Below are 20,744 nucleotides of genomic sequence, written 5' to 3'. Positions count from 1 at the left end.
CTTGCATTGTAATTATAACCAACCTCCTTCACCTTGAGAGCAGAGCTTGATTGAGATAATGAAGTGTCTTTTGCTTTAACGAGGATCTCGGCAACGTCACACACTGCGCGGCTAAAGTAAAACTAATCACTACACAAATGGACTTTGTTTTGCTGTGTATTGTATTCCGTGTGACAGAGCACCAAGCAGACCTGGGTTGTGAGAACAGGAGAATGGATCAGTCCATCAGTGAAGATTCCACCCACCTCAGGTCAACGTTCTCTGCTTATATTTGTCTGTGTTCTGACAGCATTCTGTTCTTGGTGACATTTCTCAGCTGAATGATATCTATTATATGACAGCATAGCTCACTAAATAGTTATGCACCAGACAACTGCCTAACAAATACATTTTTGAGAATCCACTCAAAACAAATTTAACACAATCAGTGTGCAGAAACAAACTCCTTGACATTGGGGTCCTATTCATTATGGTAAGCAGTGAAAAAAACTTTTAAACGCTTTGCTACAGAAAACTAAAATCAGAATCATAATGTTACTTGGTGATATGGTGCTGCTAGTGAAAGACAACATAGTCAGAATGTTACTTGGTGATATGGTGCTGCTAGTGAAAGACAACATAGTCAGAATGTTACTTGGTGATATGGTTCTGCTAGTGAAAGACAACATAGTCAGAATGTTACTTGGTGATATGGTGCTGCTAGTGAAAGACAACATAGTCAGAATGTTCCTGGTGATATGGTGCTGCTAGAGAAAGACAACATAGTCAGAATGCTACTTGGTGATATGGTTCTGCTAGTGAAAGACAACATAGTCAGAATGTTCCCTGGTGATATGGTGCTGATAGTGAAAGACAACATAGTCAGAATGTTCCCTGGTGATATGGTGCTGCTAGTGAAAGACAACATAGTCAGAATGTTCCCTGGTGATATGGTGCTGCTAGTGAAAGACAACATAGTCAGAATGTTCCCTGGTGATATGGTGCTGCTAGTGAAAGACAACATAGTCAGAATGTTACTTGGTGATATGGTGCTGCTGTGAAAGACAACATAGTCAGAATGTTCCTTGGTGATATGGTGCTGCTAGTGAAAGACAACATAGTCAGAATGTTACTTGGTGCTGATATGGTGCTGCTAGTGATAAAGAAAGACAACATAGTCAGAATGTTACCTGGTGATATGGTGCTGCTAGTAAAAGACAACATAGTCAGAATGTTCCCTGGTGATATGGTGCTGCTAGTGAAAGACAACATAGTCAGAATGTTCCTTGGTGATATGGTGCTGCTAGTGAAAGACAACATAGTCAGAATGTTACCTGGTGATATGGTGCTGCTAGTGAAAGACAACATAGTCAGAATGTTACTTGGTGATATGGTGCTGCTAGTGAAAGACAACATAGTCAGAATGTTACTTGGTGATATGGTGCTGCTAGTGAAAGACAACATAGTCAGAATGTTACTTGGTGATATGGTTCTGCTAGTGAATGACACCATAGTCAGAATGTTACTTGGTGATATGGTGCTGCTAGTGAATGACACCATAGTCAGAATGTTCCCTGGTGATATGGTGCTGCTAGTGAAAGACAACATAGTCAGAATGTTCCCTGGTGATATGGTGCTGCTAGTAAAAGACACCATAGTCAGAATGTTCCCTGGTGATATGGTGCTGCTAGTAAAAGACACCATAGTCAGAATGTTCCCTGGTGATATGGTGCTGCTAGTGAAAGACAACATAGTCAGAATGTTCCCTGGTGATATGGTGCTGCTAGTGAAAGACAACATAGTCAGAATGTTACTTGGTGATATGGTTCTGCTAGTAAAAGACACATAGTCAGAATGTTCCCTGGTGATATGGTGCTGCTAGTGAAAGACACCATAGTCAGAATGTTCCCTGGTGATATGGTGCTGCTAGTGAAAGACAACATAGTCAGAATGTTCCCTGGTGATATGGTGCTGCTAGTAAAAGACACCATAGTCAGAATGTTCCCTGGTGATATGGTGCTGCTAGTAAAAGACACCATAGTCAGAATGTTCCCTGGTGATATGGTGCTGCTAGTGAAAGACAACATAGTCAGAATGTTCCCTGGTGATATGGTGCTGCTAGTAAAAGACACCATAGTCAGAATGTTCCCTGGTGATATGGTGCTGCTAGTAAAAGACACCATAGTCAGAATGTTCCCTGGTGATATGGTGCTGCTAGTGAAAGACAACATAGTCAGAATGTTCCCTGGTGATATGGTGCTGCTAGTGAAAGACAACATAGTCAGAATGTTACCTGGTGATATGGTGCTGCTAGTGAACGACACCATAGTCAGAATGTTACTTGGTGATATGGTGCTGCTAGTGAAAGACAACATAGTCAGAATGTTCCCTGGTGATATGGTGCTGCTATTGAAAGACAACATAGTCAAAATGTTACTTGGTGATATGGTGCTGCTAGTGAAAGACAACATAGTCAGAATGTTCCCTGGTGATATAGTGCTGCTAGTGAAAGACACCATAGTCAGAATGTTCCCTGGTGATATGGTGCTGCTAGTGAAAGACAACATAGTCAGAATGTTACTTGGTGATATGGTGCTGCTAGTAAAAGACAACATAGTCAGAATGTTACTTGGTGATATGGTGCTGCTAGTGAAAGACAACATAGTCAGAATGTTACCTGGTGATATGGTTCTGCTAGTGAAAGACAACATAGTCAGAATGTTACCTGGTGATATGGTGCTGCTAGTAAAAGACAACATAGTCAGAATGTTCCCTGGTGATATGGTTCTGCTAGTGAAAGACAACATAGTCAGAATGTTACCTGGTGATATGGTGCTGCTAGTAAAAGACAACATAGTCAGAATGTTACCTGGTGATATGGTGCTGCTAGTGAAAGACAACATAGTCAGAATGTTCCCTGGTGATATGGTGCTGCTAGTGAAAGACAACATAGTCAGAATGTTACCTGGTGATATGGTTCTGCTAGTGAAAGACAACATAGTCAGAATGTTACCTGGTGATATGGTGCTGCTAGTGAAAGACAACATAGGCAGAATGTTACCTGGTGATATGGTGCTGCTAGTGAAAGACAACATAGTCAGAATGTTACTTGGTGATATGGTGCTGCTAGTGAAAGACAACATAGTCAGAATGTTACTTGGTGATATGGTTCTGCTAGTGAAAGACAACATAGTCAGAATGTTCCCTGGTGATATGGTGCTGCTAGTGAAAGACAACATAGTCAGAATGTTACTTGGTGATATGGTGCTGCTAGTGAAAGACAACATAGTCAGAATGTTACCTGGTGATATGGTGCTGCTAGTGAAAGACAACATAGTCAGAATGTTCCCTGGTGATATGGTGCTGCTAGTGAAAGACAACATAGTCAGAATGTTACTTGGTGATATGGTGCTGCTAGTGAAAGACAACATAGTCAGAATGTTCCCTGGTGATATGGTGCTGCTAGTGAAAGACAACATAGTCAGAATGTTACCTGGTGATATGGTGCTGCTAGTGAAAGACAACATAGTCAGAATGTTCCCTGGTGATATGGTGCTGCTAGTGAAAGACAACATAGTCAGAATGTTCCCTGGTGATATGGTGCTGCTAGTGAAAGACAACATAGTCAGAATGTTACTTGGTGATATGGTGCTGCTAGTGAAAGACAACATAGTCAGAATGTTCCCTGGTGATATGGTGCTGCTAGAGAAAGACAACATAGTCAGAATGCTACTTGGTGATATGGTTCTGCTAGTGAAAGACAACATAGTCAGAATGTTCCCTGGTGATATGGTGCTGCTAGTGAAAGACAACATAGTCAGAATGTTACCTGGTGATATGGTGCTGCTAGTGAAAGACAACATAGTCAGAATGTTCCCTGGTGATATGGTGCTGCTAGTGAAAGACAACATAGTCAGAATGTTCCCTGGTGATATGGTGCTGCTAGTGAAAGACAACATAGTCAGAATGTTCCCTGGTGATATGGTGCTGCTAGTGAAAGACAACATAGTCAGAATGTTCCCTGGTGATATGGTGCTGCTAGTGAAAGACAACATAGTCAGAATGTTCCCTGGTGATATGGTGCTGCTAGTGAAAGACAACATAGTCAGAATGTTACTTGGTGATATGGTGCTGCTAGTGAAAGACAACATAGTCAGAATGTTCCCTGGTGATATGGTGCTGCTAGTGAAAGACAACATAGTCAGAATGTTACTTGGTGATATGGTGCTGCTAGTGAAAGACAACATAGTCAGAATGTTCCCTGGTGATATGGTGCTGCTAGTGAAAGACAACATAGTCAGAATGTTACTTGGTGATATGGTGCTGCTAGTGAAAGACAACATAGTCAGAATGTTACTTGGTGATATGGTGCTGCTAGTGAAAGACAACATAGTCAGAATGTTACTTGGTGATATGGTGCTGCTAGTGAAAGACAACATAGTCAGAATGTTCCCTGGTGATATGGTGCTGCTAGTGAAAGACAACATAGTCAGAATGTTCCCTGGTGATATGGTGCTGCTAGTGAAAGACAACATAGTCAGAATGTTCCCTGGTGATATGGTGCTGCTAGTGAAAGACAACATAGTCAGAATGTTACAGAATGTTTGGTGATATGGTGCTGCTAGTGAAAGACAACATAGTCAGAATGTTACCTGGTGATATGGTGCTGCTAGTGAAAGACAACATAGTCAGAATGTTCCCTGGTGATATGGTGCTGCTAGTGAATGACAACATAGTCAGAATGTTACTTGGTGATATGGTGCTGCTAGTGAAAGACAACATAGTCAGAATGTTACTTGGTGATATGGTGCTGCTAGTGAAAGACAACATAGTCAGAATGTTACTTGGTGATATGGTGCTGCTAGTGAAAGACAACATAGTCAGAATGTTACTTGGTGATATGGTTCTGCTAGTGAAAGACAACATAGTCAGAATGTTACTTGGTGATATGGTGCTGCTAGTGAAAGACAACATAGTCAGAATGTTCCCTGGTGATATGGTTCTGCAGGTGAAAGACAAAATAGGCAGAATGTTACTTGGTGATATGGTGCTGCTGGTGAAAGACAACATAGTCCACAAACAATATCACTGCATTTGTCTTTGGGTTATCCAGATGTTTGATTATGTAGCATAGGCCCATGTTGTGTGAGGTAGCCTAGCAGTTAACTTGTTGAGTGTAGGGGGCAGTATTTTGTTTGGATGAAAAACGTACCCAAATGAAACTGCCTATTTCCCAGGCCCCAAATCTAGAATGTGCATATAATTGTCAGATTAGGATAGAAAACACTCTAAAGTTTCCAAAACTGTCAAAATATTGTCTGTGAGTATAACCAAACTGATATTGCAGGCAAAAACCTAAGGAAAATCTAACAAGGAAGTGCCTAAGAGAAACTAATCTCCCTGTTCCATTGCATGCCTTCCGTCCATTTAAAGGGATATCAACCAGATTCATTTCTTTATGGCTTCCACATGGTGTGAACAGTCTTTAGACATAGTTTCAGGCTTTTATTCTGAAAAATTAGCGAGAATGATCACATCACGTTATTGGATAGCTGGGTGCCAGCAGCGTTTTGCATGCGCCAACAGAGTGGAGCAGACATTTTCTCTCTCTCTCCTATTGAAGAAGCTACAGTCCGGTTGAAATATTATTGATTATATATTGTAAAAACAACCTGAGGATTGATTATAAAAAACGTTTGACATATTTCTACGAACTTTACGGATACTATTTGGAATTTTCGTCTGGCCCGTTGTGACCGCTCGAGCCTGTGGATTTCCGAACATAACGCGCCAACCAAATGTAGGTATTTTGGATATAAATATAATCTTTATGGAACAAAAGGAACATTTATTGTGTAACTGGGAGTCTCGTGAGTGCAAACATCTGAAGATCATCAAAGGTAAGCGATTAATTTTATTGCTTTTCTGACTTTTGTGACCAATCTACTTTGCTGCTAGCTGTTTGTAATGTTTTGTCTGCTGAGAGAGATGTCCTTACATAAATGTTTGGTATGCTTTCGCCGAAAAGCTTTTTCGAAATTGGACACGGCAGGTGGACTAACAACAAGCTAAGCTGTGTTGTTGCTATATTGCACTTGTGATTTCATGAAAATTAAATATTTTAGTAATTTAATTTGAATTTGGCGCTCTGCAATTCAGCGGATGATGCTGAAAATGATCCCGCTAACGGGATGGGTGCGTCAAGGAGTTTTAACATCGCTTGGCCAGTAACCAAAAGGTCTCTGGTTCAAATCCCTGAGCCGACTAGGTGAAACATCTGTCGATGTCACCTTGAGCAAGTCGCTCTCGATAAGAGGGTCTGCTAAATGACTAAAATGTAAATGTTGACAGCATAGTCCACAGACCTGAGAATTTCTTATTGGACAAACCCAGTTAGTTCCTCCCTGTTTCCATCTGTGTTCTTCCGTTTGGTGCCTAATGAACACACCCCACTGTTTGTGCATCTGTGTGTCTCTTGCAGGTACGAAGGAGACTTCATTCAGGGGAAGTTCCAAGGCGCAGGCGTCTTCAGTCGTTTTGACGGGATGAAGTTCGAAGGAGAGTTCAAGAGTGGATGTGTGCAGGGATACGGTAAACAGTAGAATCTCAGCAACACTCTCTTTAGACTTATAACTTATAACTAAACAAGTTCATTCTCGCTCTCTCTCTCACTGTTAAATGACACAACTCAATTTGTAAAAGGAATCTGTAGCAGGGTCTTTTTCAAGTATTCTGTATATTTAGAGGGAGGTTTAATGTGTAGCAGTAAGGTTAGGTTTCAGTTTAAAACCTCTACGGGATCGGTGGAGCTAACGAAGTCTAATGCGATTAGCATGAAGTTGTAAGTAACAACAACATTTCCCAGGACATAGACATATCTGATATTGTCAGAAAGCCTAAATTCTTGTTAACATTTTGAACAGAAATGCAATGGTTCATTGATTCAGTCTAAAACTTTGAAAATACACTGCAATCTAAAATGCATCTGGGCTGGAATAATACAATATGGCCTTTCTCTTGCATTTCCAATATGATTGTACAAAACAAATACAAAAAAAATGCATGTTTTTACCGGATCTAATGTGTTCTTTTACATCTATTATAGATGTAAATATATAGATGATCTATTATACATTGATTTCACATTTCACATTTACACAAACTGCCAAGTGTTTCCTTTCAAATGGTATCAAAAATATGCATATCCTTGCTTCAGGTCCTGAGCTACAGGCAGTTAGATTTGGGTATGTCATTTTAGGCAAAAATTGAAAAAAGGGGTGGATCCTTAAGACTTGAACTAAAACATGACCTTTGCAGGTATGCTGACGTTCGCTGACGGAGGTCCGGAAAGAGGGGGAGGAGGAGGAGGAAGAGGAGGAGGAAGAGGAGGGACGAGTCACGAGGGTCTGTTTGAAAGAGGCCAGCTGGTGGGCAGAGAGGGGTGCCAGGGCACGGTGCAGCGGGCACAGGGGGCAGCCGCCAAGGCACGGGCTCTCTCCATGTGACCTGCAGCTAGGGTGCGCTACTCAGGGAGCACTTCACTATCATACTCACACCCTTCTTTTTCTTCATTCATCTCATTCTGTTCTCTGTCTTTACGGTTGTACTCCTCTGTACACAGTGTACAAAACATTAAGAACGCCCTGAAGAGCCTCAGTTCGTTGGGGGCCTGGATTCTACAAGGTGTCGAAAGCGTTCCACAGGGATGCTGGCCCATGATGACTGCAAATGCTTCCCACAGTTGTGTCAAGTTGACTGGATGTCCTTCAGGTGGTGGACCATTCTTGATACACACAGGAAACTGTTGAGCGTGAAAACCCCAGCAGCGATGCAGTTCTTGACACACGCAAACCGGTGCGCCTGGCAGACTCAGACTTTTGATTGTCTCTATTAAAAAGAGGAGGATCCCATCAGCTATCTGTAGGCTAACTATATTTATTTCTCAACTCTGCTAATATTAAGCATATTGCTTCGCTTTACAATCGGAGTAGCCTACCTAGCTGGCATGAAAATGAACCGCGGGAAAAGTGCCTTCCGTTCGCTATTCAAGTGCATATGGCTGAGAGGTACATGATAATGGCCCATTCTAAACCAAAATTAATCTCACTCAAATATTATTTAGCATATGTAAAGGCAAGATTAAATTGAGAATAGTCTGATGGGTGACACTATTATCCCTTGTGAATGATGCCCAGTGTGTGCAATCTAAGGCAAGAAACAGTGGGGGACTTTTATTAGATTATAGTCGCATGCATTGTGTGGTCTAGCCCATAGGCCTATATGTTTTTATAAGGTTTGTAATCACAACTAAAGTGTCCAAATAACTCCAAAAGTAGCCTCTAAGCCCAAGACCCCTGGAACATGGTTGTAGTGCCCATAGCCTACAGAGCCTAGTGAAACCTGTTCTTATAAGCCATCATTGTGCGATCTCGTGTGAAAACAGTTTTGACTGGACACCATTTAAAAGAAGATCCCAGCTTTCTCTTACTGCTATATTTATTGCTTAATTCTTCAAATTAAGTTCATTAATCCGCTTTATAAACAGTGTACCCTACTAAATAATTCCACACATATATTAATAGGCTATATGTAAAGACCAGATTAAATTGAGAATAGTCTGATGGGTGAGAATATTATCCAGCGCTTGTCGAGTAGTGAATGAGAGACTGATGAAGTGTGTGCAGCCTGCGTAAGAAACACAGCAGAGTACTTCCCTTTCATTATCCAGCGCTTGTCGAGTAGTGAATGAGAGACTGATGAAGTCTGTGCAGCCTGCTTAAGAAACACAGCAGAGTGCTTCCCTTTCATTATCCAGCGCTTGTCGAGTAGTGAATGAGAGACTGATGAAGTGTGTGCTGCCTGCATAAGAAACACAGCAGAGTGCTTCCCTTTCATTATCCAGCGCTTGTCGAGTAGTGAATGAGAGACTGATGAAGTGTGTGCAGCCTGCGTAAGAAACACAGCAGAGTAATTCCCTTTCATTATCCAGCGCTTGTCGAGTAGTGAATGAGAGACTGATGAAGTCTGTGCAGCCTGCTTAAGAAACACAGCAGAGTGCTTCCCTTTCATTATCCAGCGCTTGTCGAGTAGTGAATGAGAGACTGATGAAGTGTGTGCTGCCTGCATAAGAAACACAGCAGAGTGCTTCCCTTTCATTATCCAGCGCTTGTCGAGTAGTGAATGAGAGACTGATGAAGTGTGTACTGCCTGCGTAAGAAACACAGCAGAGTGCTTCCCTTTCATTATCCAGCGCTTGTCGAGTAATGAATGAGAGACTGATGAAGTGTGTGCAGCCTGCGTAAGAAACACAGCAGAGTGCTTCCCTTTCATTATCCAGCGCTTGTCGAGTAATGAATGAGAGACTGATGAAGTGTGTGCAGCCTGCGTAAGAAACACAGCAGAGTGCTTCCCTTTCATTATCCAGCGCTTGTCGAGTAATGAATGAGAGACTGATGAAGTGTGTGTAGCCTGCGTAAGAAACACAGCAGAGTGCTTCCCTTTCATTCAGCTTTTTTCAGATCATCATTTGTCGCATCATACGGCCTTAGAATGCATTCAAATTCTAAACATATAGCCCAACGTTTGTATCACAGCTAAAGTTGCATGAATAAATAAATGAAGCATACAGGAAGTCCTGTTCCTTTGTTAACCGCTCAACACAGAATAGCCGTATGGGCTCAGTCCCTCGAAAACAGTTTGGAAAAAATATCCTTTCTATTTTATTTAGCTGTGTTCAATTGTATTGTTCTTCATGTAAAATAATATAAAATAATGCCACGGGAATGATAAACTAATCCAGTCTGCAAAATGAACTAGTGTCGCCCACAGCCATATGGCATAGCCAGATCAGAGCCTTATCATAAGGACAACTCAGAGTGTTATTCAGTTCTTCTGTTCTTCTAAAATAGGCACCATGTTCTTCATGTCAACATGTTTCTTTAGACCTGCCTAAAATGAATAATAGATGTATTGTGATGGTGTGGGCTATATTACGTGGATGTATTATACTTTATAAATGTAGACTTTCCAAAAGGTCCGCATCAGTGGCTTGTAGGCTGTGCATTGAAGCCGGAGATGCTAAACATGTTTATGCTAATCAGCGGTCAATTACCGTGAGATCGGCAGTTATCTGCATGACAATCACCAGCTGACGAAATGTGATGACCGCCAAGGCCCCACTCAGTGTATATTCCCTTCTTTTCTTTCTCTCTCTTTTCTTTCTTTATCTTGATCTGTGTTTTTTCCTCACCCCTCTTTGTATCCACATCCTCCTCTATCCACGTCTTTCCATTCCTCTCTACGTCTACATCATGTGTTTTCCCCTCTGGTTGTGCCTGCTTGGTGCGCTTACATGTCATTAGACTTTACCCTCCACATCACAGTCAACCAACGAGCTACTGAATCTGATCCAGGATCTGCTGAGCCAAAACCCACACCTCCTCCTCGTTCCTAACCATTCATTCAACATACGGTGCTACCTACCTACTGCTAAATATGTTCCCAGATCAGCTCTAACCGACACCAACAGCAACTACTCAGGAGTTGAAACTAGTGTCCAAGCAGGCAGAGACCATGTTTGGATCTGTCACATTTCCACCACGGGGTTTTACACCGGTGCTTGGCCTAAAGACTCAGACTTTACACCGGTGCTTGGCCTAAAGACTCAGACTTTACACCGGTGCTTGGCCTAAAGACTCAGACTTTACACCGGTGCTTGGCCTAAAGACTCAGACTTTACACCGGTGCTTGGCCTAAAGACTCAGACTTTACACCAGTGTCCCTGTGGAAAAGCAGCTTAAGAGGCCAGAGACTCAGTATTAAGAGGCCAGAGACTCAGTATTAGAGGCCAGCATTAGAAGAAGTCATACTCTGTGCCACATAACATGGCTCAATCTGTTCTGGGGTCAGCTGACTGAAACGCCATTATCTTAATGCCAACCAACCATACTGTGCCAAGAGACTGGAGCAGGACCTGGATCTGATTCCAGATCAGTGGATCTCAATAGATGCCTCACTAGGGACTGGAGTACTCCCCTGGTAGCAAGCAAGACAGAATATTTTCCCTGATCATGTGATCTGCCCAAAATCTCCAGGCTTGAATTATTGTTGTCTAAGTCCCTACTGGTCCGGTCACATGGTTAGGGAAAGCTCCTGTCCCTGGTTATAGCTACTGTGTTGGGAGGTTGGGAAGGACTATTGATGTGTAGGTAGGGATGATGGTAGGGGGAGTATTTTCATTGGGTGGTAAGGGATGGTGGCCATATTGGGACAAATGACAAGTATGTCTGCATTAAGATGACACTAGTGCAATTTGATAAAGATATTTAGCACTTTAACTTTGGGATGCAATCGTCCTTAAATAAGGGTTTAGATACAGAGAGGAGAATACTGAACTACTGCTGTGTCTGTCATAGGGTTAAGGGCCCTGGTCAAATGTAGTGCACTATATAGGGAATAGGGTGCCATGGGGATAAAGTCGGACAGTGGAGCACAGGTTTTGATTTGTCAACAACTTCATCACACAGAAGAAAACCACCATTACAAGAACACACAGATTCACTTCCTGTATAGCTGTTCCCTTCCTGTATAACTGTTCCCTTCCTGTACAGCTGTTCCCTTCCTGTATAGCTGTTCACTTCCTGTACAGCTGTTCACTTCCTGTATCTGACAAATATGTCATCTATTTTTTACGATGAATAAGATTAAATGTTTAATGTCAGTGTGTATTTTTACAGAAAAAAAGTTTTGAACTAACTAATCTCAAGTTTTGTGAACAGTCATGCTAGTGACTAACACACATTTCACATGTGGTATGATGATGTGACATTGTGCCTGTTAAGCGAGAGTTGTCTGTGTGTATATGTAGTGTGCAGGGGGAGGGGGCATTAGGGGAGAGGTGTCTGTGTGTATATGTAGTGTGCAGGGGGAGGGGGCATTAGGCATTAGGGGAGAGTTGTCTGTGTGTATATGTAGTGTGCAGGGGGGGGGCATTAGGGAGAGGTGTCTGTGTGTATATGTAGTGTGCAGGGGGGAGGGGCATTAGGGAGAGGTGTCTGTGTGTATATGTAGTGTGCAGGGGAGGGGGCATTAGTGTCTGTGTGTATATGTAGTGGGAGAGTTGTCTGTGTGTATATGTAGTGTGCAGGGGAGGGGGCATTAGGGGAGAGGTGTCTGTGTGTATATGTAGTGTGCAGGGGAGGGGCATTAGGAGAGAGGTGTCTGTGTGTATATGTAGTGTGCAGGGGGAGGGGGCATTAGGGGAGAGGTGTCTGTGTGTATATGTAGTGTGCAGGGGAGGGGGCATTAGGAGAGAGGTGTCTGTGTGTATATGTAGTGTGCAGGGGAGGGGGCATTAGGGAGAGGTGTCTGTGTGTATATGTAGTGTGCAGGGGAGGGGCATTAGGGGAGAGGTGTCTGTGTGTATATGTAGTGTGCAGGGGAGGGGCATTAGGGGAGAGGTGTCTGTGTGTATATGTAGTGTGCAGGGGAGGGGGCATTAGGGGAGAGGTGTCTGTGTGTATATGTAGTGTGCAGGGGGAGGGGGCATTAGGGGAGAGGTGTCTGTGTGTATATGTAGTGTGCAGGGGGGGAGGGGGCATTAGGGGAGAGGTGTCTGTGTGTATATGTAGTGTGCAGGGGGAGGGGGCATTAGGGAGAGGTGTCTGTGTGTATATGTAGTGTGCAGGGGGAGGGGGCATTAGGGGAGAGTTGTCTGTGTGTATATGTAGTGTGCAGGGGGAGGGGGCATTAGGGGAGAGGTGTCTGTGTGTATATGTAGTGTGCAGGGGGAGGGGGCATTAGGGGAGAGGTGTCTGTGTGTATATGTAGTGTGCAGGGGGAGGGGGCATTAGGGGAGAGTTGTCTGTGTGTATATGTAGTGTGCAGGGGGAGGGGGCATTAGGGGAGAGGTGTCTGTGTGTATATGTAGTGTGCAGGGGGAGGGGGCATTAGGGGAGAGTTGTCTGTGTGTATATGTAGTGTGCAGGGGAGGGGCATTAGGGGAGAGGTGTCTGTGTGTATATGTAGTGTGCAGGGGAGGGGGCATTAGGGGAGAGGTGTCTGTGTGTATATGTAGTGTGCAGGGGAGGGGGCATTAGGGGAGAGTTGTCTGTGTGTATATGTAGTGTGCAGGGGAGGGGGCATTAGGGAGAGGTGTCTGTGTGTATATGTAGTGTGCAGGGGAGGGGCATTAGGGGAGAGGTGTCTGTGTGTATATGTAGTGTGCAGGGGAGGGGGCATTAGGGGAGAGTTGTCTGTGTGTATATGTAGTGTGCAGGGGAGGGGGCATTAGGGAGAGGTGTCTGTGTGTATATGTAGTGTGCAGGGGGAGGGGGCATTAGTGGGAGAGTTGTCTGTGTGTATATGTAGTGTGCAGGGGGGGGCATTAGGGGAGAGGTGTCTGTGTGTATATGTAGTGTGCAGGGGGAGGGGCATTAGGGAGAGGTGTCTGTGTGTATATGTAGTGTGCAGGGGAGGGGCATTAGGGGAGAGGTGTCTGTGTGTATATGTAGTGTGCAGGGGAGGGGGCATTAGGGAGAGGTGTCTGTGTGTATATGTAGTGTGCAGGGGAGGGGGCATTAGGGAGAGGTGTCTGTGTGTATATGTAGTGTGCAGGGGGAGGGGGCATTAGGGAGAGGTGTCTGTGTGTATATGTAGTGTGCAGGGGAGGGGGCATTAGGTGGGGAGAGGTGTCTGTGTGTATATGTAGTGTGCAGGGGAGGGGGCATTAGGGGAGAGGTGTCTGTGTGTATATGTAGTGTGCAGGGGAGGGGCATTAGGGGAGAGGTGTCTGTGTGTATATGTAGTGTGCAGGGGAGGGGGCATTAGGGGAGAGGTGTCTGTGTGTATATGTAGTGTGCAGGGGGAGGGGGCATTAGGGGAGAGGTGTCTGTGTGTATATGTAGTGTGCAGGGGAGGGGGCATTAGGGAGAGGTGTCTGTGTGTATATGTAGTGTGCAGGGGAGGGGGCATTAGGGGAGAGGTGTCTGTGTGTATATGTAGTGTGCAGGGGAGGGGCATTAGGGAGAGGTGTCTGTGTGTATATGTAGTGTGCAGGGGTGGGGCATTAGGGGAGAGGTGTCTGTGTGTATATGTAGTGTGCAGGGGAGGGGGCATTAGGGGAGAGTTGTCTGTGTGTATATGTAGTGTGCAGGGGGAGGGGGCATTAGGGGAGAGGTGTCTGTGTGTATATGTAGTGTGCAGGGGAGGGGGCATTAGGGGAGAGGTGTCTGTGTGTATATGTAGTGTGCAGGGGAGGGGGCATTAGGGGAGAGTTGTCTGTGTGTATATGTAGTGTGCAGGGGGGGGGCATTAGGGGAGAGGTGTCTGTGTGTATATGTAGTGTGCAGGGGAGGGGGCATTAGGGAGAGGTGTCTGTGTGTATATGTAGTGTGCAGGGGAGGGGGCATTAGGGGAGAGTTGTCTGTGTGTATATGTAGTGTGCAGGGGAGGGGGCATTAGGGGAGAGGTGTCTGTGTGTATATGTAGTGTGCAGGGGAGGGGCATTAGGGGAGAGGTGTCTGTGTGTATATGTAGTGTGCAGGGGGAGGGGGCATTAGGGAGAGGTGTCTGTGTGTATATGTAGTGTGCAGGGGAGGGGGCATTAGGGGAGAGGTGTCTGTGTGTATATGTAGTGTGCAGGGGAGGGGGGGAGAGGTGTCTGTGTGTATATGTAGTGTGCAGGGGAGGGGGCATTAGGGGAGAGGTGTCTGTGTGTATATGTAGTGTGCAGGGGGAGGGGGCATTAGGGGAGAGGTGTCTGTGTGTATATGTAGTGTGCAGGGGGGAGGGGGCATTAGGGGAGAGGTGTCTGTGTGTATATGTAGTGTGCAGGGGAGGGGGCATTAGGGGAGAGGTGTCTGTGTGTATATGTAGTGTGCAGGGGGAGGGGGCATTAGGGGAGAGGTGTCTGTGTGTATATGTAGTGTGCAGGGGAGGGGGCATTAGGTGTCTGGGAGAGTAGTGTCTGTGTGTATATGTAGTGTGCAGGGGAGGGGGCATTAGGGGAGAGGTGTCTGTGTGTATATGTAGTGTGCAGGGGAGGGGGCATTAGGGGAGAGGTGTCTGTGTGTATATGTAGTGTGCAGGGGAGGGGGCATTAGGGAGAGTTGTCTGTGTGTATATGTAGTGTGCAGGGGGAGGGGCATTAGGGGAGAGGTGTCTGTGTGTATATGTAGTGTGCAGGGGAGGGGGCATTAGGGAGAGGTGTCTGTGTGTATATGTAGTGTGCAGGGGGAGGGGGCATTAGGGGAGAGTTGTCTGTGTGTATATGTAGTGTGCAGGGGGAGGGGGCATTAGGGGAGAGGTGTCTGTGTGTATATGTAGTGTGCAGGGGGAGGGGGCATTAGGGGAGAGGTGTCTGTGTGTATATGTAGTGTGCAGGGGGAGGGGGCATTAGGCATTAGGGGAGAGGTGTCTGTTTGTATATGTAGTGTGCAGGGGGAGGGGGCATTAGGGGAGAGTTGTCTGTGTGAATTATGACTTGTCCTTTTGAATTATGACTTGTCCTTTTGAATTATGACTTGTCCTTTTGAATTATGACTTGTCCTTTTGAATTATGACTTGTCCTTTTGAATTATGACTTGTCCTTTTGAATTATGACTTGTCCTTTTGAATTATGACTTGTCCTTTCACTTTTGTGTATTGAATCACCTTCCACCTGTTCTTGGTTCTACCGTTCAAATGTACACTACCGTTCAAATGTACACTACTGTTCAAATGTACACTACTGTTCAAATGTACACTACTGTTCAAATGTACACTACTGTTCAAATGTACACTACCGTTCAAATGTACACTACTGTTCAAATGTACACTACTGTTCAAATGTACACTACTGTTCAAATGTACACTACTGTTCAAATGTACACTACTGTTCAAATGTACACTACTGTTCAAATGTACACTACTGTTCAAATGTACACTACCGTTCAAATGTACACTACTGTTCAAATGTACACTACTGTTCAAATGTACACTACTGTTCAAATGTACACTACTGTTCAAATGTACACTACTGTTCAAATGTACACTACTGTTCAAATGTACACTACTGTTCAAATGTACACTACTGTTCAAATGTACACTACTGTTCAAATGTACACTACTGTTCAAATGTACACTACCGTTCAAATGTACACTACTGTTCAAATGTACACTACTGTTCAAATGTACACTACTGTTCAAATGTACACTACTGTTCAAATGTACACTACTGTTCAAATGTACACTACTGTTCAAATGTACACTACTGTTCAAAAGTTTGGGGTCACTTGTTTTTGAAAGAAAAGCATATGTGTTGTCCATTAAAATAACATCAAATTGATCAGAAATACAGTGTAGACATTGTTCATGTTGTAAATGACTATTGTAGCTGGAAACGGCAGATTTTTTAAATGGAATATCTACAGAGGCCCATTATCAGCAACCATCACTCCTGTGTTCCAATGGCACGTTGTGTTAGCTGATCCAATGTAGATATTTCATTCTTTTTTTAATCTGCCGTTTCCAGCTACAATAGTCATTTACAACATTAACAATGTCAACACTGTATTTCTGATCTATTTGATGTTATTTTAATGGACAAAAAATGTGCTTTTCTTTAAAAAACAAGGACATTTCTAAGGGACCCCAAACTTTTGAACAGTAGTTTATATACACTATATCTAGGAACACATCCTGTTATAGAAAATGTCTCATGTGGCTTTGATCATGAGACACATTTAGATGTGTCTGACAGTGTTGCTCAAGCCATTCCTGGGGTACTGGTTTTTGTTATAGCCCAACACTAATAATTTCTAATCCGGTTTGTTAGCGCCTGCTGCGTCACTTGGGTGTTGTTCTGGTTCAGCACCTGAATGTGCTAGTGCTGGGGTAGAACAAAAACATGCACCCCCTGAGGATCCCCTAGGAATGGATTGAGGAATACTGATTGGTGTCTGGAACTGGGGTTGAACCCTTTACAGGGTTTGCAAAACTCCATTAACTTGTCTGAAATTCCAAGGTTTTCCAGAAATCCTGGTTGGAGGATTCTGGATTTCCTGCGTATACCCTTATGATTCAGGGACACATCCAACTGGGATTTCTGGAAAACCTTTGGGAATTTTGGGAAACTTACCGTTATTTTACAACCCTTTACAAGCCTATAACCATTCTGAGGACAACCTAATGTCTTTATTACATGACCAGTTAGTTACAGTAACAGAACAACCTAATGTCTTTATTACATGACCAGTTAGTTACAGTAACAACCTAATGTCTTTATTACATGACCAGTTAGTTACAGTAACAACCTAATGTCTTTATTACATGACCAGTTAGTTACAGTAACAACCTAATGTCTTTATTACATGACCAGTTAGTTACAGTAACAACCTAATGTCTTTATTACATGACCAGTTAGTTACAGTAACAGAACAACCTAATGTCTTTATTACATGACCAGTTAGTTACAGTAACAACCTAATGTCTTTATTACATGACCAGTTAGTTACAGTAACAACCTAATGTCTTTATTACATGACCAGTTAGTTACAGTAACAGAACACCTAATGTCTTTATTACATGACCAGTTAGTTACAGTAACAGAACAACCTAATGTCTTTATTACATGACCAGTTAGTTACAGTAACAACCTAATGTCTTTATTACATGACCCGTTAGTTACAGTAACAACCTAATGTCTTTATTACATGACCAGTTAGTTACAGTAACAGAACAACCCAATGTCTTTATTACATGACCAGTTAGTTACAGTAACAGAACAACCTAATGTCTTTATTACATGACCAGTTAGTTACAGTAACAACCTAATGTCTTTATTACATGACCCGTTAGTTACAGTAACAACCTAATGTCTTTATTACATGACCAGTTAGTTACAGTAACAGAACAACCTAATGTCTTTATTACATGACCAGTTAGTTACAGTAACAACCTAATGTCTTTATTACATGACCAGTTAGTTACAGTAACAACCTAATGTCTTTATTACATGACCAGTTAGTTACAGTAACAACCTAATGTCTTTATTACATGACCAGTTAGTTACAGTAACAACCTAATGTCTTTATTACATGACCAGTTAGTTACAGTAACAACCTAATGTCTTTATTACATGACCAGTTAGTTACAGTAACAGAACAACCTAATGTCTTTATTACATGACCAGTTAGTTACAGTAACAACCTAATGTCTTTATTACATGACCAGTTAGTTACAGTAACAGAACAACCTAATGTCTTTATTACATGACCAGTTAGTTACAGTAACAGAACAACCTAATGTCTTTATTACATGACCAGTTAGTTACAGTAACAACCTAATGTCTTTATTACATGACCCGTTAGTTACAGTAACAACCTAATGTCTTTATTACATGACCAGTTAGTTACAGTAACAGAACAACCTAATGTCTTTATTACATGACCAGTTAGTTACAGTAACAACCTAATGTCTTTATTACATGACCAGTTAGTTACAGTAACAACCTAATGTCTTTATTACATGACCAGTTAGTTACAGTAACAGAACAACCTAATGTCTTTATTACATGACCAGTTAGTTACAGTAACAGAACAACCTAATGTCTTTATTATATGACCAGTTAGTTACAGTAACAGAACAACCTAATGTCTTTATTACATGACCAGTTAGTTACAGTAACAACCTAATGTATTTATTACATGACCAGTTAGTTACAGTAACAACCTAATGTCTTTATTACATGACCCGTTAGTTACAGTAACAACCTAATGTCTTTATTACATGACCTGTTAGTTACAGTAACAACCTAATGTCTTTATTACATGACCTGTTAGTTACAGTAACAACCTAATGTATTTATTACATGACCAGTTAGTTACAGTAACAACCTAATGTCTTTATTACATGACCCGTTAGTTACAGTAACAACCTAATGTCTTTATTACATGACCTGTTAGTTACAGTAACAACCTAATGTCTTTATTACATGACCTGTTAGTTACAGTAACAACCTAATGTCTTTATTACATGACCTGTTAGTTACAGTAACAACCTAATGTATTTATTACATGACCAGTTAGTTACAGTAACAACCTAATGTCTTTATTACATGACCCGTTAGTTACAGTAACAACCTAATGTCTTTATTACATGACCTGTTAGTTACAGTAACAACCTAATGTCTTTATTACATGACCTGTTAGTTAGAGTAACAGAAGAAGCTCATGTCAAGGTGCTTGGTTTGGTGTAGAGTTATTTTGTTTAATCTGTGTCTGATATATTTCAATTGAGACTATATGACTGTTTACTTTACAATATACCAGGTTCCTGGTTCTCTATAGTGGAAGTCCTGAGTTGAATGTATGTTTCACTTCTACACGCTCTATTGTAGTGAAATCTCTGGGAGCTGAAACACAACGCTGTTCTCCATTGTTTTTACTGTTGTATCTTAAGTGTTGTGGTGCTGTACTAGAGACTCTTGTGTAATCCACATTTAGCAGGACTATAAAAAGTCAACGCAATGCTTTCATTACATGGACACTTACACACACCGTTTGTTGCGCGTCGGCATAACAGACACGACGCAAACAAACTGTTGAACTATTGTCCTCATAAGTACAGAAAGTCTATTGGTCCATCATACCAGGCCCTGAGAGACTCCTGTCCGGGGGGTGTACTTGTACATCAAGCTGCCTCACGGCTCCTATGAAGCCTTGGCACCCGCAAGGCTACTTACTAACTACAGCCACCATGTCTAAGAAAACACACCCACCGAAAACACACCAATCAAAGGGACAGAACATCTGTGTGCCTGCATTGAACCCATGGAACACTGTGTTTTCAATCCATCCATAATGACTATTACAGTTTGAGGGTTTTTCAGGTTGGCTTGTTTGTTTATCTTTTCCCTGCTAATGAAGGAAAGAGCCAGTCAACCAGAGGCCTGGGGTCGTGTTCACTTGGCACCAAACGGCAGCAAGGGGCAGAAACGGACTAACCTGAAAAGAAAAGCTTGTTTTTGTTTCCTGTTGCAAAGTGTTTTTGCACTGTTGTGCTACAGTGTGCACTAATGAATTTGACCCTGTTGGAGTTCAACTTTACACAGTGGGCACCACCAGTGTTATAGTGTACAGGGAGATAGTCTATTAAAGCTAATCACTAAGGCCTTCTCAGAATAGCTTTCCTGTGCTGTTGTTCTCTGTTTGGGGTTTTGGGAGTGTGTATGTGTGTGTTTGTGTGTGAGAGAGATGGGAGATAGGGAGGAGAGCGACAGAGAGAGATGGGAGATAGGGAGGAGAGCGACAGGGAGGAGAGCGACAGAGAGAGATGGGAGATAGGGAGGAGAGCGACAGAGAGAGATGGGAGATAGGGAGGAGAGCGACAGAGAGAGATGGGAGATAGGGAGGAGAGCGACAGAGAGAGATGGGAGATAGGGAGAGCGAGCGACAGAGAGAGATAGGGAGGGAGATAGAGAGATGGGAGATAGGGAGGAGAGACAGAGAGAGATGGGAGATAGGGAGGGAGCGACAGAGAGAGATGGGAGATAGGGAGGAGAGCGACAGAGAGATGGGAGATGGGAGAGATGGGAGATAGGGGAGAGCGACAGAGAGAGATGGGAGATGGGAGATAGATGGGAGATAGGGAGGGAGAGAGCGACAGAGAGATGGGAGATAGGGAGGAGCGACAGAGAGAGATGGGAGAGCGACAGAGAGAGATGGGAGATAGGGAGGAGAGCGACAGAGAGAGATGGGAGATAGGGAGGAGAGCGACAGAGAGAGATG

General features: G+C 43.1%; 1 protein-coding gene and 1 long non-coding RNA gene across 51 annotated transcripts in view; one reads left to right on the top strand and one right to left on the bottom strand.

The window, feature by feature from the left end:
- The window catches only part of LOC127932414 (MORN repeat-containing protein 4-like), a 28,632-nt gene extending 19,028 nt beyond the window's left edge, over positions 1–9,604 (top strand). The window contains exons 4-5 of the mRNA XM_052528038.1: positions 6,461–6,570; positions 7,297–9,604. Coding sequence (XP_052383998.1) covers positions 6,461–6,570; positions 7,297–7,484 — 298 coding nt within the window. The 3' untranslated portion in view covers positions 7,485–9,604. The remainder of the gene's footprint in view (positions 1–6,460; positions 6,571–7,296) is intronic.
- A 5,774-nt stretch (positions 9,605–15,378) lies between these two features.
- LOC127932413 (uncharacterized) lies at positions 15,379–20,412 on the bottom strand. 50 transcript variants are annotated; one of them, XR_008145198.1, is made up of 7 exons: positions 18,468–20,412; positions 18,340–18,426; positions 18,079–18,257; positions 17,654–17,914; positions 17,526–17,612; positions 17,353–17,439; positions 15,381–17,229 (listed from the first exon to the last, which is right to left on the bottom strand). It is a non-coding gene; the product is annotated as an uncharacterized LOC127932413 (long non-coding RNA). The 50 variants fall into 50 exon arrangements; XR_008145185.1 differs by having other exon boundaries at positions 15,383–17,229; positions 18,079–18,559; positions 18,606–18,646; positions 18,688–20,412; XR_008145214.1 differs by having other exon boundaries at positions 15,383–17,229; positions 18,079–18,559; positions 18,606–18,646; positions 18,852–20,412.
- Between the last annotated feature and the right edge of the window lie 332 nt (positions 20,413–20,744).

Source organism: Oncorhynchus keta, chromosome 10 (assembly GCF_023373465.1).
Source record: "Oncorhynchus keta strain PuntledgeMale-10-30-2019 chromosome 10, Oket_V2, whole genome shotgun sequence".
Classification (NCBI taxonomy): Eukaryota; Metazoa; Chordata; class Actinopteri; order Salmoniformes; family Salmonidae; genus Oncorhynchus; species Oncorhynchus keta.
Note: the sequence above shows the minus strand (reverse complement) of the source record. Positions and strands in the feature narration are given on the sequence as shown.